This window comes from Embiotoca jacksoni, unplaced genomic scaffold, assembly GCF_022577435.1.
Source record: "Embiotoca jacksoni isolate LCO1_2020_lvr unplaced genomic scaffold, fEmbJac1.0.p SCAF_6, whole genome shotgun sequence".
Taxonomy (NCBI): Eukaryota; Metazoa; Chordata; class Actinopteri; family Embiotocidae; genus Embiotoca; species Embiotoca jacksoni.
Window position 1 is genome coordinate 10,291,374 of NW_027185414.1, and position 18,548 is coordinate 10,309,921.

At 41.9% G+C, this 18,548-nt stretch overlaps 1 protein-coding gene across 4 annotated transcripts in view; it reads left to right on the top strand.

The window, feature by feature from the left end:
* The window catches only part of esrrga (estrogen-related receptor gamma a), a 149,251-nt gene that overhangs the window by 63,999 nt on the left and 66,704 nt on the right, over positions 1-18,548 (top strand). For 2 of the 4 annotated variants that reach the window (XM_069173535.1, XM_069173536.1), the window contains exon 1: positions 6,867-7,211. The exons of 1 other annotated variant lie outside the window; for it this stretch is intronic. In XM_069173535.1, the coding sequence (XP_069029636.1) occupies positions 7,156-7,211 (56 nt within the window). In that variant the 5' untranslated portion in view covers positions 6,867-7,155. Of the gene's footprint in view, positions 1-6,866; positions 7,216-18,548 lie in introns of those variants that run through there. One more of the 4 variants, XM_069173537.1, reaches the window with a different exon arrangement.

The following is an 18,548-nucleotide window of genomic DNA, read 5'->3' on the forward strand; positions in this document are numbered from 1 at the left end:
TCTCGGTGTAGAATATGAGCTGCATTGGACTGGGAGGAAATGTGTGTGTCTGTGTGCTCACACAGTGTTTGATGAAAACAGGATATATGAACATTGACTGAATGGAAATTATGGGCACACACAGACACACTAACACACATATTCAGTGTTGAAATCTATCATGTCTGCCCTGTCTGTCCACATTTGATGAGGTCACACCTCAGTCCAGCCCAATGCCTTCCCCTTTTGCCTGTCTCCACTTGATGAGGTCACTCCTTTCACTCTGTGAGGAGGTGCGGTCCAGCCAACCTTCAATCTGACCACTGACAGGATGGTGACCAGAACTGACCTAATGTTTGTGTGTAGTTTTTGTGTGTATTTTTATGAAAAAAATCTTCTATCCTCTTTGTTATCCACTGAACGTGATGCAGGAAGTTGTATTTGATAACATCAACATTCATGACTAAAATACCATAGAAAATATTTTTCCAAACTTAATTTTGGAAACAAGTACACATAACTTGTATGTGTGTATTGGTACATGCGTGTGTGTCTCAACACATTTCTATCAGTCCGATAGTGAAAGCATGTGAAAGTTTCGAGGTTAATCCTCCCTTGTTATAAATGCTAAAGTCACCTTCTCCATATGACCCTCTTTCTCACCCTCTTTTTGTCACCTAATTATACACATCTCTCTCTTTATCTCTCGTCCCCTCTCTGTATAGTATCTGTGTGTATCTCACTGTGCCACACACACACACACACACACACACACACACACACACACACACACACCTCTGTCTTCCTACAGCTTCTCTGTAGCTGTGAAGCCTGCCTGACCTTTGTGTGGAAATAACAAGGCTGTCACATGTCTCTCTGTTCTAAAGAAATCACAACGTACAACCCCTGAGTTCGTAAGCATGTGTATCTGTGTGGACAAGTGAGAAGACTGCGTTTCTCAGGTGTTATACGTGTTTGCCCTGCATACACACCTCCATACAATACTGTAACTGTAACTGTGTGTGTGTGTGTGTGTGTGTGTGTGTGTGTGTGTGTGTGTGTGTGTGTGTGTGTGTGTAACTTCCATGTACCCTCCTCCAAAGGTTACCCAGACTGAGTTTTGGTGACAGGTTCCAGAAAGCCCCCTAAACCCAGCAGCTTTTCCCAGCAGCTGGTGTTCTCTCCTTGGCCTTTATCACTATCACTGCCCCTTCCCTCACTGTGGGTGGACACACACACACACACACACACACACACACACACACACACACACACACACACACACACGTCTGCGCACATAAATCCACAGGATGATGTAGTAACCAAAGTATGGCAGGGGATTGATATTTTTGCCAAGATGTGGCAACGTGTGACCAAACTGGAAATTTCCACCTGTGAATCCATCTTTTCCATTTACCATCTGAACAGAAGTTCTGCAAAGTAAAATGTTCCCATGGCTCTGTCAAACTCACTCTATGTGATTGTGTAAAATGAAATGCAAAAAACATCAACCTTTCTCTGCCATGTGAATGTGTGCGATATGTGCTCGACTTCCAATGAGTTTGGGTTTCTAGTATGTGCCGGCACTCACATGTCCGTCAGGAGCAAAATGTTCTCACATTGAGTGTAAAGCCAAGAGAGCTATTAAAGTCAGAACAATTTGAGTTGGTACTTCCTGGGTTATTTCTGAACTGGGGATTTAGGGCTAGATTTACATTCATTAGTGAGATTATGAGTAATTTTAGGTCAATATTTATTAGTCAGCACTTTATATAAATACATGTTACAACTTTAAAAACACACCAACACAAGTCACTTTTACAGGATTAATCATTTATATTATTGAGTCTCCATTAACATTTCATAAATCATTGTTCCTGCATTTTTATTTTTTTTTTTATTATTATTATTGTTGCCACACTTACTTTCTGCGGCTGAAACAACCTGAACATATAAAGAAATCCTTGTTCCATCTGTAACACAACATGAAAATATAGCCCTAACGCTGCAAAGCAGGATCCTTGGAAACATGGATAAACACTCTCACACAGCCTGAAATGAACTGCAGCTAAAGTGCAGTGTTTATCTAATAACACCTTGTGACTGCAAAACCTCTCACTGCTATTACAGACATCGGTCACTTTGGTGACAGAGATGTCTATTCATGTCTCACTTTTTCCTCCCTGCTTTAAGATTCTTTCTCTCTCTCTCTCTCTCTCTCTCTCTCTCTCTCTCTCTCTCTCTCTCTCTCTCTCTCTCTCTCTCTCTCACACACACACACACACACTCTTCCTCCCTCCGTGTGCCTTTATCTCTCTCTGGGTTCAGTAGGTAGCTGGTTGGAGGAGCAGGCAGGGGGTCTGTGGTCAAATTGGCCGTTTCCACAGTGTGTTCTGCTGTACCTGCTGACAGAGCTATCAGATAACTCAGCCCCATCTCTCCTGGCCCTGCTGGCAATGTAACTGTGTGGTGTGTTGTATGGGTGTGTGTTTGAGGATGTTTGGTTGTTTGATGTCATTTTTTTTGGTATTATTGTTGTGATTTTGGAATTTGATGGTGATTTGATCGTGGCTGCTTTATTGATAAACACTCTTACTCTCTTACTCTCTCACACACACACACACACACAAACATAACTTGTCTCTGTGCTGCAGTTGGCTGCAGACTGACCAGAGTCCATAGCTCCCTCTGTTGGCTAGTGGTGAAGTGCAATCTCTCACGCTCTCCCTCTGTGTGTTTCTCCTTCTCTTCCTCCCTTTACGAAGCAAAGTTTAGCATTGTGTGCTTTGTTAAATTTCCAAAGTGGTTGTTTTCAGGTTTAGTGCAGCTTTATGTTGTAGTCCTCATTCTGGCAATAAGACTTTACATGTTGTAGCCACTGGTAGTAATAATTTAACTTAATCTAATCATAATTAAATGTCAAAAAGAAAAAAAAACCAGCATTCATATATTAACACAAACATAATATTTTGTGTTAGTCAATACTTGTCTTTGTGTGTGACTGGCACACGTGTTGGTGGGTGGTCTCGGATCAACTGCCTAAGTGGCGGCCTCATGAATTTGTTGAAGACTGTTTTGACCAGCAACGGCACACACACACACACACACACACACACACACACACACACACACTCACTCACTCCCCCATACATTGCTGTGAATGAACTTGCTGTGGCCTATTGAGTGGTGTGATTGATGTCAGTGAGAGTTGCGATGGATAATTCTTCCATAGATGTCAACAGACTGCCACCACAGGGTCAAAACACAAACACACACACACACAGACTCACACACACAGTCCCAGACAAAAGGGAAGAGTGAGATGTCAGCAGTGTTACAGAGTACACTAGCTTTTACAGAGTTTCTTAACAGCAAGACGATACAAGTAAATCCATTTACACACGTACAATTTTTAATTATGGTGATACTTTTTTATGGACAGGATATTGTGACAGGACTGGGTGTTTTCTTTTTATTATGTTATTGTGTGTGTGTATTTGATCCACAGTGTTGTATAAATCATGGACATCGTATTGCCAGGGAGCCAGGAAACAAATATACACACCCCTCCCAACACACACGGCATTTCTTTGCTTTTGCTGTTAAAGGTTTGTGTTGAAGAGGTGTGTGGTTTGTGCAGTGATAGAAAGAAGTGGCCTAAAGGGGTCACTGTCAACATACACACTGACTGCAAGCCAATCAATAGTCGAGGGGGGGGTTGGGCAGATTGGGGTCAGAGAGGGAAAAGAGGAGCAACACAGGAAAGCAGAAAGAGTAAAAGTTGTTTTAGGGTTCAACTGAAATCACAGAAATTCTTTGATGGTATTTAAATAACAGATTTACAACCATATTGGCCTTTTGTTTCTGTGCATGTTGAAACATTTTAAATAACAGTTCTGTTTACGGTTTTGTGTAAATGACAGGACTTAAGTGTCTCACCAAAATATTTTCTTCTTTATTTGCATGAAAGACATCACACTGATCACACGTAGGCAACTGTACGCACAGTGGAACCTGATTTATTCTCGTGTTTTTAACATTTGCTGCTTGTAGTAAAACTGTCCGTCAGAGTCCTCAAAATCACTTTCTAAACCAAACTGCATAAATTACAGGATGTGAAAGAAAAGTGTCATTGAATATTTTCTGAGGTGTAAACTGCCACAAAGAAATACGCCTGCATAAACACAATTAGCTCATCACAGAGACCGTTTAGTTTATTTTTGTGTAAGTGAAATAATTTTTTTCAAATGTGTAGTGTAGTGTAGTGAACCCCTAAAATCTAACGATCTGTGGACATTTTCTCCTCTTCTTTAAGTTTGTAGTTTATATATATATATTTTGTGAAATTAATTTTCCACATTTTCTGTACGTATTATGTGGAAAACATAAAAAATAAAATAAAAAATCCTAAATCTTGATCTTTCCTCACAGATAAAAAGAGTGTGTGTGTGTGTGTGTGTGTGTGTGTGTGTGTGTGTGTGTGTGTGTGAGCGCGTGTGTGCGCGTGTGTGAGCGCGTGTGTGTGCGTGTTCGCACTCGTGCATGTTAGAGACAGAGGTTTTGGTAAAGGATTTGTTTGCCCAGTAGTGACGGCAGCATTGATTCACACTCATCTTTGTCGATGCTTATAAGCCTCTGGATACATCATAACTCTGTGTGTGTGTGTGTGTGTGTGTGTGTGTGTGTGTGTGTGTGTGTGTGTGTGTGTGTGTGTGTGTGTGTGTGTGTGTGCACGTGCGCTTGTTTACAGGAACAGCATCTGTGTATACATGTGTTTTGATTTCATGTCCCTCCTCGGAAATGGTAAATGTACATAAACGGAAGCTGTGTGTGTGTGTGTGTGTGTGTGTGTGTGTGTGTGTGTGTGTGTGTGTGTGTGTGTGTGTGTGTGTGTTCCTCTGGCTCATTTCTTTGTTTTTGACGTTGCTCCTGAAACAACTTCTGAACAATATGATCAATTTATTCTTGAAAAGACCCTGATTATAAAGGAAGCTGAACCAAGTTTCATTTGGTGTTTCAGTAACGCAAATTAAGTAATTCTGACATTGAATGACGTTTTTGACACGTGGCTGAGCAGCGCTATGGTTAACAAGGCCTACTGAGTTTTCCATGTAGCTACACACTGATGCTTTTTTTCTGCATTCGAAGCCAACATGCACATCCTACATTAAGCAGCATTTTGTATTCTCACTTCGGGACTTTAATAATATAATTCTGCTGTGAACCAGTAGAAATCTTAAACATTTGACTCAGTGTTTAATGTCAAAGAAAAATGGAGGAAAATAAGCGGGAGTTGCTGTTCCACACACACACACACACACACACACACACACACACACACACACACACTCTCTCTCTCTCTCTCTCTCTCTCTCTCTCTCTCTCTCTCCTCTCTCTCTCTCTCTCTCTCTCTCACACACACACACACACACACACACACACACACACACACACACACGCGTACATCAAAGCAGAGATTGGTTTCAGGAAATGTTTTATTATCTGTTCTCTTCCAAAGCTGCTAATCACAACCACTCTCTTTCATCTTTGCATCCCCCCCCTTTCCACCCCTCCAATTTCTTTCTCTGTATCTCCCTCTCTGCTCCACACTTCTCTCTTCCTCTCCCTCCTGTAAGCAGGGATACCAGAGTGTTGAAAAAGTCAAATGGAAAGGAGGAAAACATTAGGAAGAAAGAAATGAAAGAGTGTATGATTGTGGCAAAGCAGATCTGAGTCCCTATAGGGTTCAAAATTTCCCTTTTTTAGAGGAAAGGTCCTTCCCTCTCTCCTCACGTCCCCTTTTCTCTTTCCTCCGTCTCCTCCTCGCTCTGAGAATGACGAGCGCTGATTCTCTTGGAGAATCCCTCTCGTGCTGGCGATGTCCACATGCCGAGGTGTTTGGAAATACCGGGAATACACAGCCTGCTGGTGCACAGATGACAGGGGAGCTCGATAAAACAGCGAGCAGCAGGGAAAAAGCTCGTCCCAATCATTCCCAAATCATTCCACAACAAAGGACAAGCGGCCCGGAATTGCCATAATCTCGTCTTTTACTGCTGAGCTGTGATGGGCTCTGTTGTGCTGCGCCTGTGTGTGTATGTTTGCAGTGTGACACATTATTCAGGCTTGGGGTTTAGGGTCAAGCTTACACTTGTTCCTTTGATCCAGCAATTCTCTGGATTTAATTAGGTCAATTTTGTTTTGGCGTCTCAGGAAAAGCACAAATCCATATATTTTCTCCTGAAGGATGCCTCGGAACGAGACGAGAAGTTTTTGGCCCTTAACTTAAAAGATTTTTGTTTTTAAAACTTTTTAACATCCAAAGAAAAAGGAAACAATGCCCCCCCACACACACACACACACAATTTCTTTATTTAACGTTTCAGTTTTTTGGGAGAATACAATTTCTAGTGCAGTTACAGGATGCGAGCAGAATAGAGACCATTGGAAACATACTTTTGAGAGAGACCAGGTCAGAAAATGGGTTGATAAGGACACAAAGAAAGAAATGAAGGAAGAAGGAGTGCGGGTTGTCTTGGTTTAAACCTTTCCCTCACCTGTCTCTTTCTCCTCTCAGCCTCCTCTCACCCTCCCTCTGTCCCTCCCTCCCTCGCTCCCTCCCTTCCTCCCTCTCTCTTCCTCTCTGTGCTCTTTGTCTGATCCCTCCCTCTCCACCTGCACCTCTTCCTCTCTCTCTCATTCCTCCTCTGTGTCTCCACCCCTTTCTCCGCCCCTCCCTGCAGCCATTGGTCAAGTATCCACCAATCACAGCCCAAGCAGGACCTGAGGGACTGCATATGTAAAGTGATGCTTAATATTCATGAGCTGCTATCTGGGCTTTAAGTCGTTGATTAGGACAGCAGCACAGCTTTCCGTCCCAACTGCCTGGCTGGCTGGCTGTGTGTGTGTCTATAGCCCCCTCTCCCTGGCTCGCTCATACACACTGCACACACGCTCCCTCACATCCACGCACACACGCAGAGCTGATCAGTGCAGGCAGCGCAGAGCCCGGTAATTGTATTGCTCCCTCCAAGTGGGAAGGAAGGACCGAGAGGAAGACCAGAGAAAGAAGAGGAGGAGAGAGAGGAGAGATATAAAAACTTTGATTTTTTTTTTTTTGAATTTTCTTGCCATTTCCCCGGAGGAGGTTGACATGACAATGAACCGGTATCGCCGATGGATTCGGTAGGACACCCGTTATCCGAGTGTTTTTTAATGCACTCTGAACAAGAGTAGGTAAATTTTACCTTTTTTCTCTTATCCTTTCATTCATCTTTCAACTTGTCATTGCCATTGTCTTCCACTGTGAGTGAGTGTGAGTGAGTGTGTGTTTGCATGTGTGTATGTGCTGGTATGCAGCGGAGGTGGCCGGCACCATGTCAAGGTTGTTTCTGCTGTCAGGTAGCACTCGTTCACTGTCTCTGTGTCTCTCTGTGTGTGTGTGTCTCTCTGTGTGTGTGTGTGTCTCTATGTGTGTGTGTGTGTGTGTGTGTGTGTGGCTGCAGTATCCGGACAGCAGCTCTTACTCAGTGGGTAGAGGAGCGGAATTTCTGTCCCTCCACCTGAGAGCGAGACATGCACACAAACATACCTGCACACACACACACACACACACACACACACACACACACATACACACACACACACACATACACACACACACACACACACACACACTTTCATTATCAACAGAGACAGTTTTTCCTTCACTTTCTCTGTTTTCAAGACACTGTTCTACTTTGAGTCAGATTGTTCTCAGGACTGAGCAGCAACTCAGTCAGGACATGTCTACATGTGTGATTGCTCGTGCGGGTGTTTACGCTTGTGCACGTGCGGTTCCTCCAAGCAGAGAATCGTCGAGGTAACAGGGCATTGAGGTTACAGGAATAACGTGGAGAGGGAGGAGAAGGGCCCATAAGAGAGAAGGGAGGAGGAAAGGGGGAAAGCTGCACTCTTAAATGCCAGAGGAGGTAGAATTTCAGACGGGCAGCTCAGCGTGTGGCCCCGCACAGGAATTAGAGACAGTCACACACACACACACACACACACACACACACTCACACTCACACTCACACACACAAACAAGTGCTGCTGTGCTGCTCCTTTCGTCAACGCTTTGCTCTTTTAGGTGTATACGAAAGACGCTGTTCAAAATGCAGATTAACTGATTGGCAGGGCAGACGGCAGTGTTTGTGCATTATTGTGCATATTTGTGGAAGTAGAAAATTAGGGCAAACTAGTAAATCAATAAAAGTGTGGTGATATCTGTGCAGTTTGTCTTTTCTGAAACATAACAATCTAAAACATTTTTCTGAAGTGATGTGTGTGCATCAGTAAGTGGACAGCTCTCTTTGCATGTAGGTATGAATTCATTCATGGCACTGAAAGGGTCAAATTTTAAGTAATTGAAACCTGGATTTTTACAGTTAATATGTATAGAAATACAAAATATGTTTAGATTAATTTAATGGTTAGTGGTAATAGCTTTAAATTAAATAAATTAATATGAGTGACACTAAATCAAAACCAGAGCTGAAGTGTCTTTACGGTAGTCGGAAAGGGCTGAAAGTCAAAGCAGAGGCTGATGTAAAATCATCTACTCATGTGTTTCACAAACATGATATCCTGAACATTTTTAAAGAAAACAGACCTGTTTTTTTGTGTGCTTTGAATCTGTCTCATCTTTGTGTGTGTATGTGTGTGTGTGTGTATGTGTATTTTAGATCCTCTTACACAGCATGCAGAGCAGAGGGGTGTTTTTCAGGAAAAAGGGCAGATGGAGAAATTATATCAATTCTTTGTCACTTAAATTGTCTTTCATTATTTTTAGAAGCAAAATTTCAAGCACAATTTTCTAGTTTGTTTCAGTTAAGATTTGATTTTCAACAAATAGATGTGTCTGAAGAATAACCCCTTTTTAACAACTTTATATTTATTCAAACAATAAGAATTGAACAGATACAGGTTTTAAAAATATTATTTGAATTATTTGAACATCAATAAATTAAGCTTTTAGTGAGTCTGAGGTTTTGATCAGAACAAAGACTTTGATATTGAGCGTGGTGATCCCGTTTTGTAAATCAAATGTCTGAATGTCCAGAGTAAAGTGAATTTAGTATACTTTAAACGGTAAGGCCGCGACCCTGCACACTATGTCTGTATCTGAACAGTGTGTCTGTGCGTTCGTCTTTGACCTGCGAAACAGTGGTGTGTTTTAACCAACAGCTCGGGTTTAAAAGTGAGTTTCTAAATTGTGTTTGAGACAAGCAAAAGCAAACACTTTTGAGCAGGGTTTGGTCCATAACGGGGTGAAGAAGTGAGAGCTGTGGTTAGAAATCAAGCACCAATACACTCACTGAGAAACACTCTTTTCATGGCAGACAATGAGCAGTGGAATGGGTCTGCTTCACCTGTGTGTGTTTCAGCGAGTGTATGCAATCTGTTACCTCACACATTTTTTTTTTTTTAGAGAAGCCCTCGGTCCCGTCTGTCCGATCCTTCATCCATCCATCCATCCATCCATCCATCCATCCATCCATCTATCCTGCGTTCTCTTTTCTCTGCTCAGACTTTGTCTTCTTTGCTCTCAGGCACTGCTCTCCTATACTAATTAAAATATTAGGGATAATGATGATCATACCGATAATAATAACAACAAGTACCGCTTAAGCTGTTAACATAATTGCATTCCCCTCATGCCACCATATACATACAATTTGCATATCATTAAAATACATTTCCTACATAGACTTTAGTGAATTTGGTGGATTTTGTCGGTGGGTGTGAGGCAGACGGACGGGTGGTGAGAATTTCACAACGGCCGTGCAGATCATTCAGGCAAAGGTTTGCGGTGCGATGATGAAGAGAAACACAAGGCAGCATACAAGTGATTTTATTTGGAATAATTTCCCATTATAGATTTGATTTGTTTTTTATTATGTGAAAATTTCTGGGGGGGAAAAATTGTTTGTGATTGTGAGTAAAAACCTAAATTTTAGTTTCTGCTGTCAAAAGGAGCCTGAATGAATAACAGTTTGGCGCATGTTTGAGATTACACCCAGTCAGAGTGTGCTCTTAATGAACATTTTAAATTGTTTAGATGAAATGTAGACGTGCAAAGAAAAATCATTTAGTTGCAATACTTGCTATTTGAGCAGATTTAATGACTCAAAATACTGCTCAGTTTTCAACCAGCAAGTCTTTGAGGTTCGCATCTTATTTTTTTAGTTTATTTTTGGAGAAAAACCTCGACCCTGAAGATTTCATAATGATGACTTTTTTTCGGGTTTTCCTGGTGACATAATCTGTTTTAGATTAAAAAAAAAAGCTGAATAAAATCTAACTTGAAGGCCAACCGTTCTGCTGACAGTCTGTTAGTTAAATAATCAGCAAGTGTTATTAATGGGCTTCTCTTTTTGTTTAAAACTGACGGAAAGATCAACACATGTGGAATTAATGAGACAGAAAAAAAATATTGCTTGCTTCTTATCAAAGAAAATTAAGAGCATTTCCGATATATTTTAGGCCTCTTTCTTTTTGTCAGTCTCTCCTACACTCCTTTTTTTTTTTCCAGGCCATGAGGGAGGGAAAGCAGGGGGAGAGAAAGAAAGAGAGGTAAAGCTGACTGGAGGGAGGGATGAGGGGCGGGAGGGTGAGAGGGGGGGGGACCAAAGAGAGATTGCGTAAATTAAAATCCTTTTAATCTCCTTATAAAATCATTTACTTAATTCATCTGTCAAAGCATGTCAATATGTGCCGCGCTGATTTGCTGGCTGTGCGTGTGTGTCTCTGAACGCACGCGTGTGTGTGTGTGTGTGTGTGTGTGTGTGTGTGTGTGTGTGTGTGTGTGTGTGTGTGTGTGTGTGTGTGTGCGCGCGCGCGCATTTGCATCTGTTTGTTGTCATGCATGGGTTCCGACCTGCCTGCCCACATTGTGTGTGTGTGTGTGTGTGTGTGTGTGTGTGTGCGTGTGCGTGACCTATTGATGGCCTGGATGAGGAAGAGATGTTCTTCTTTTTGTGTGTCTCTTTGCCTGTCTGTCTGTCCCCATGGAATTGTCTGTCAGTTTTTGCATTGTATAAGCCGAGACACACACACACACACACACACACACACACACACACACACACACACACACACACACACTCATGCTGACTGCGGCCTCTCTCTTGTGAAGGGTCCCGACATTCCAGTGGTAATTTAGTCCCGTAAAGGGGAAGAGCTGCAATGAGAGAGACAGACAGAGCGAGAGGTGGGGAGGGGGGGCTTTTGTCTGACACCAGCACTCAGGAGGTCCGCTGAACACACATGTACGCATGAAAGCACACACATGCACTGAGATGCACACTCTCACACTTGCACAGCAATCAGCCCGTTGTTTCCAGCATTCGCAGACAAAAAGTCACCAAACAGTCAAAAATGCAATTACACATTCATACACATGCACCTACATACATGGATGCAGATATTAAAAACACACCAACTCACACACACGTTTGTACAGAAAGACACAGAGAGATGACAGAGCAAAATGGGATGAGCCTTGATGATGTGAATTCATCTGATTTATGTCCAATCCATCAGTGTTCTGTGTGTGTGTGTGTGTGTGTGTGTGTGTGTGTGTGTGTGTGTGTGTGTGTGTGTGTGTGTGTGTGTGAGGGTACGTCACGGGTCAGTGCTGGCCTTTATGTGTTGAAAGAGCAGTAAGAGTGACTGTACCAGCTGTGACAAACACACACACACTCACACACACACACACACACACACACACACACACACACACACACACACACTGCAATTAGTCATTACACCACACTGGTGGTGAAGCTGCGTGTGTGTGTGTGTGTGTGTGTGTGTGTGTGTGTGTGTGTGTGTGTGTGTGTGTGTGTGTGTGTGTGTGTGTGTGTGTGTGATTGAATGCCAAAGCGGTGATTGAAAGAAGAGAGAGAGTGATATATAGTGAGAGGCAATGCCGCTCATCTCTTCTCATCTACCCCCGCCCCGTCCCTCTCTCCGCGGCGCTCATCCGCTCATTCCCCATGCTCCGTCACCCATACATCTCCGTCATCCATACATCAAAATGTGCATTCAATTATTATTACTATTATTACAATCTATCAAATCATTTGTGCTTCGTCTAAGAATTACTCTTCTTACTGCTGCGTACTGATCCTTCCGTCTTCAAGTCTTATTCAAGCCTTCTTTTACGAAGTTTCTTCTTTTTTTAGCGGGGTGTGCAGGTTAGAGAGAGGCAGGAGAAAAAGGGGAGCTTCTTTGCCACTGTGCGGACTTTAGCTTCCTGTGGCCAAAGCATGTGGTATTTTTGTGTTTTTTGAAATTCTAACAGTTCTTTTTATGGACCTGTCTGGTTTTAGGAAACATTGACTTCTCTTAATTAATTTTTTTTATATCGAATTACTGTTATCACTGCCTTGTTTTTGTGTTACTGTTTTTGGTCAAAGAGTCACTAAAATGTGACTCCATCAGTTCACTGGATAAACTATTGAGCTGCGCTTTAGATCAGGAGACCTGTGTGTGTGTGTGTGTGTGTGTGTGTATGTGTGTATGTGCGTGCATGCGTGCGTGTGTGTGTGCGTGTGTGCGTGTGTGCGTGTGTGTGTGTGTGTGTGTGTGTGTGTGTGACCATCATGCTCAGGGCTTCTAATGCTGCTTTTCACTCCTAATGGGAGGAGACAGCGGAGACCGGGCCACAATAGAACAGATTTAGATGGAGAGGTGCTGTGTGTGGATGTGTGTGAGTGTGTGCGTGTGTGTAAGAATGTGTGCATGAGGTAAAGAGGATCAAGAGAATGATGCAGGTTCAAACGTCTTGTCTGTCTTTTGCACTTTTTCTGTGGTGCTGTCCGTGGGGATCGCCCTATAGATTGGCTGCCTGGGTAGTTCTTTCCCTCTGCACGCCCGGGCCGAGAGCATGATTAAATTGTCATTGTTTCGACAGAGTGTAAGGGGGGGTTCAAAAAGACAAAAAAAAGAGGAAAGATACAGTAGAACAGGAAAGGGATAGAGACTCAGGGAGAGGGAAAGAAATGAATGACCGTGCCGCCTTCCGACTGACAGTGAAATATTCCTCCTCTCATCCTCCCATCATGCTTCATGTGTGTTCCTGATGGGGAGAGAATGACAGGAAAGCCCACCACACCACCTTTCTCTTTAGTTTTTTTAAAGCTGCCTTTCTCTTCTTTTTCTCTTTCTGTCTCTCATCTGTGCACTTAGCATCTGTCTCTGTGTAATTTACTAACTTTATCACACCACACAAAATAAACTCTCCCGTCACACAAGGATATGCAACACCAGTTATGCATCTTTATTAAATTCACTTTACATTCAAACATTTAGATTAACAAAGGCGAATCTTCTCTGAATCATTGAATTGTGATTCCATAACACCCAACAAAGTTTACAGAAGTTTTGCGTTGAAGTTTAACGATCATGGGAGAAAATGCCCCAAAAAAAAGAAAAAAAAGGGGGTTTCACATTTTCCTGTGTATTTTCCACAAACTTTAATTGAAAATAATTGTTGTCTTTCATTCCCACTCGCGTTATTCCAAAAGCAAAACAAGGAAAACTTCCCATAATAATGCAAATTAATTGGTATATCTGTCCACACCGCATGATAAGAAATCTACATATGTAGGTTTATGATATTATTCCCATTCTGTAGTGCATGCTTAGAAAGGGAAACGTCTCGGACAAATCTGTTTACGACTCGGAGCAGCTAATTTTGCAGGGTTTTGTTTCGACAGAACAAATGAGCTCGCCGGCCTTCCCGCTTGTTTTCACCTCCAGCGTTCCCAACCTCTCCGCTTTGAGACAGAACTGTGAACAAGTCAGTCACATTGTTCACATGCATTGTTTTGCACATGTGCAACACCGTGCATCTGTGAGTGACCCAAAAAGAAAAATACATCTGTGATTGTGTGCACTTAAATGACTGAAATTGTACTGAGCAGCATTTTGATGGAGCTTAAATAAAATACTTCAAGTAAGCTTTTTGATTTTCAACATCATCACCCTGTTTTTAAATGGCAGCGCCACAACTAGCTTTTTTTTTTTAACATGAATTTTAACGAACTGAAACTTGCACAGATGCGAACATTTCTTTTGCTTTCCTCACTGAAGGGATTTTAAACCTTCAAGGTACTCGAAGCTCCTGACGTTGCAGCCTGTTTATATTCAGAAACAAATATTTTTCTTTTTATGTCTTTTCCACAAAATCCCGCCCAACTCAGGAGGACAAATATTTGGTGCTTTCAACACTGATAACTTCACACAGAAATGACGAGGTGGAACCCTTTTTCGGTCAAAATATTTATACATATGAATAAACATATTTTATAAGTATTTTAAACATTCATCAAATTATAGTGACAAACAGTGAAAACCCTTCCTGCCAACAGGAGCTACATTGCTCCTCGCAGCTGATCTGCACTTTTCTTCACCTCCGCAGATAATTCATTTTCCCTTTATCCCCGCCTTCCCTCACCATTCACCCCCCCCCACACACACACACACACACACACACACATACACGCACACTCCTCCTCTCCCTCTCCGCACGCCCCTCCCGTGTGGAGCTGTCACCTTTCTGCACCCGCTCAGTCCCTATTAAGGCCGACAGCCCATCTGCCGCCTGCCCCGCTAACAGCTCCCGTCGCTGACGCTAACGTGCACACACGTCCACATCCACTCAGACACACACGGGGCTGCGTCCAACCCCACCTGCCCTGATGCACGTGCGGACACGCGCACAGCAACACAGTCACACACATTTGTGTATAAATATGTGTAATTGGGATCATTTAATGATCATTTTCATTTCTTCACGACAAACAGACGTGCAAATGTCCCCGTCTGTGTCGGATTTTCTTGATCCCATTTCTCGTTCAGTCGTCGTAGTTCACACAAGCAGACTTTTTAAGAAATGATCTGCCCTGTTGTTATTCGGGATAAGTAACCGCGTAGAGAGTATACGATACTAGAAGTATGAACGATGGAGGAAGTCACTTTATTTTTAGATGCAAACATCTAAAGAGCCACATTTTATTGCGAAAAGCAAGAAAATTGATAGAAGAAAGGGATTGTGGGGATTATTTCTTTGTTATACTTAAGCAGAAGAGGTAGACGGGATCTGTGTTCCCTTTCAACGTAATCCTGCAAATAACCTTTTTCAGCTCCGTTCTCTGTTCAGTTATCAGCATTCAAATGTGTATACACCACCTACGCAAATGTTTTTGAAAGCACATGTATGCGTATTTATGGCTACCTAGTGTATGTGTGACTGTAAGAGATCGCACTAACCTGACTAGAGGGGTAATTAGCTGGGGCAGTTGGAGCTCTGTGTGTGTGTGTGTGTGTGTGTGTGTGTGTGTGTGTGCGTTGTGGCATTTGCTCCCTTCAGGGATAGGTGCGTTTTGCATTAGCAAGAATGGCAACTGTCTCATCAATCACTGCATCACCATGTCACACACACATACACACACATACTGTGTCATGGTCATTCTGTTCACAGATGGGCCAGCAACACATGAGTGAGTCACTGAGCATCAGAAAGACACCCACGATCTCCCTACTTCTACACACACACACACACACACACACACACACACACACACACACACACGGCCGCACATTCACTCTGTGTGTGTGTGTGTGTGTGTGTGTGTGTGTGTGTGTGTGTGTGTGTGTGTGTGTCGGTGCTGCTTACATGTAATGACAGGAGCGTGAAATAGGTTAGGTAGAAGCACATGGGTTAATGCTCTCTCTTTTATTCTCTTCTTTTACTTCATACGCACATATAAATATTTATGACATTTATTTTTATATAAAGGTTTTAAATGCTTAAAATCAAAAGCTCTTTACAATCATTTTAATCGATTCAGGTAGAGAAAAGGGTTTACTTTGTAAAATGTCAAGTTTCCACCCTACACAATATTTAGCACCGTACCAATACTATGTGAATATTGCAGTTTCTCTCTTGTACAATTTCCATGTACTGAATAGAACAACAAAAAACGCTGTTCATGCCTGATTTAAATGGTTGTCTGCTGATTTTAAGATGCCTTTAAGCCTCATTTTAATCTTTTCGAATGAATTAAGACCTAAAAAAAAATTTGATTACGTGGCCTTAAGTTATAAAGTAATAAAACAGAATCTCTTTGTAATCCCTTACAGATATAATGTTCAGGTTAACGCAAGTGGTAGACAAAACCTTCTGTCTTTTAGCTAAAATATTGTTGCACTGATTTATCTCAGAACTTTTGTAAACTCAGGTTTTCTTTTCAAAGTTGCATCTCAGGGTTTCTGGTAATTACAATACAGCTAAATATATGAGTTACGTCATCTCCTGTATTCTTAATAATCTCTATATATTCACTGTGTTATGTGGGAAGGTCCACGGTCAATAATAATAATAATAAAATAGCAGCTTGTCTGTGACTGTGAATGCAGAAAAGAGGATTCAAACTAACACCATCACGTGCATGGTCCTGGATGTAGCTTAGTCCAGTGTGACACCAGGAGGACACTCCCCAATAAAAAACAGCAGTATTAAGTGTTGCCTGTCTATATAGCATTGTGACACTGCAACCAAAGCCAATAAGTGTCTGAAGCAGCAGCAGCAGCAGAAAGATATTGATTCCTCCTATTCACCAGAGTGGAACTAAAACCTACATATTACACATCGTGGCCCTCTACCTCTCACTGAGCCAACCCACCTCTGTGGATGGATGGAGGGATGGCTGTCAGACAAGTCACTGGTCTGTCTACCTGTCTGTCGACCAAGCCCTCACTTAAACAACAACCTACAGTGGGACAACATCTCCCACACACACACACGTACACACACACACACACGTACGTACACAATAATGTCCATGAGGTAGTTGTTTGTGTGGTAAACACAGGTCTATCAGTTTGTGACACATACCAACATCCTGCTCTGTTTACTGATACACTGTGTTAGAGGAAACACACACACAGGAATGTGCTAATGACAGGAAAAATCCAGCAAAACCAAAACAGATAACAAAAAAGCAATACATTTTTTTTTTTTTAGTAGCTTTTCATCTTTAGTACACGGCTTAAAATGCTCCCCGATTTTTTTGCTTTGCCGTGTTCAGTTTGAAAAGTTTAGTCTGTCTCAAAAACCAACAGGATTTATGTTTCAATTTGTAGAATTGCTTGAGAAAGTTGTAACATTAAATATCAACAATGAATTATCTCTGTTTAGGCCGATATTAGTAAAGGCAGGTATGATTATTTTAATCCAGCTGTCATTATGCAAAAGAACACGCTAAAAATGCAGGGATGCCTCCAGCTAAATCTAAACCGCCAGCAGGCATATCCATTATTTTACAAGGATCACTGTATTACCAGTTGTATTCTGACATCTGTCCCCCACTCTGAATTGGTTTTTGTGTTTTCTATATTTCGTCCGCCTGTAATAAAGTGCTTTCTTCCCAGCAGCTCCGCTCCATCCTCCCCTGATAGTTTTGTTTAAATGTAGGGCACCCAAACCGTTTTTATTACCAGCCCGGCCTTCTCTACTCTTTGACATCAACTATAAGTACTGTCCTTATTTTCCTTCACTCCCTGTTATTTAATTAATGTATTTTCGGCAATGGATGATTTTGATTCTGTTGCCCGCGGTGACCTTATCACCTCAGCGACGTCTCATCCCCTGACGACAGCGGCAGGTTTGATTGACGGATAGCGGCCCTCCTCCGGTGCGTTTCCTTTTATATTCCCTCAGTCTGAAAGCCTTTTCCCAGGCTAAAACTGGTAAAACTCCTCTGACGTTAATCACAGCTGGAAAGTGCTGCAGTTAGCAGCCTGACGCAACCACTGGTGCATGTGCGCTCAGACAGATGGATTTGATTGAAATCTGTTAACACATTCCAGGATAAAAGTATTATGTGCCAGTTTAAAATGACGACCCGTCCTGTGTGTATCTGTGTGAACCTTTCTGTCCACTGTGCTCTCAACATGTCGGCCTTTGTGTCAGTGTAGTGGTTTTCTACATGTTTTCTGACTTACCTGCCTCTCTCTCTCGGGCAGAGAGAATTATAACTCTCCATTAAGTAAAGCTGTTTCGTGCATGTATGAATGTGGGTGTCTGTGCATTATGTGTTCATGAACTATGTTTATAACGTCTGGCATGTCCCCCAATTAATGTCTCTTCCATTAGATTTTTTGATAAATTAACCTTTTTTTTTTCTTTCACAACTTTCCTTTTTGTATCCCTATCACTACTTTAAACAAAACAAAAAAAAAAGTGAATTGAAATGTTTTGAATATTAACACTTACTCGAGTTGTTTCTGTTTACTTTACTTTTTATTCTTCATTTGAACTGAGACAAAATTAGATTCTGGTACTTTTTTTGTATTTAGTTCTATTTTTTTTTTTACTTTTTCTACATTTCATTTGAACTTTCCTTCTTTCTTTTAACATTATCTTGAAACAGTTGATTCCTGTGTCACCTTCTCGTTTGTTTAAATTTGAATAACTTTTTCTATATTAAATTGATAGTGAAACTGTTTGATACTTGATT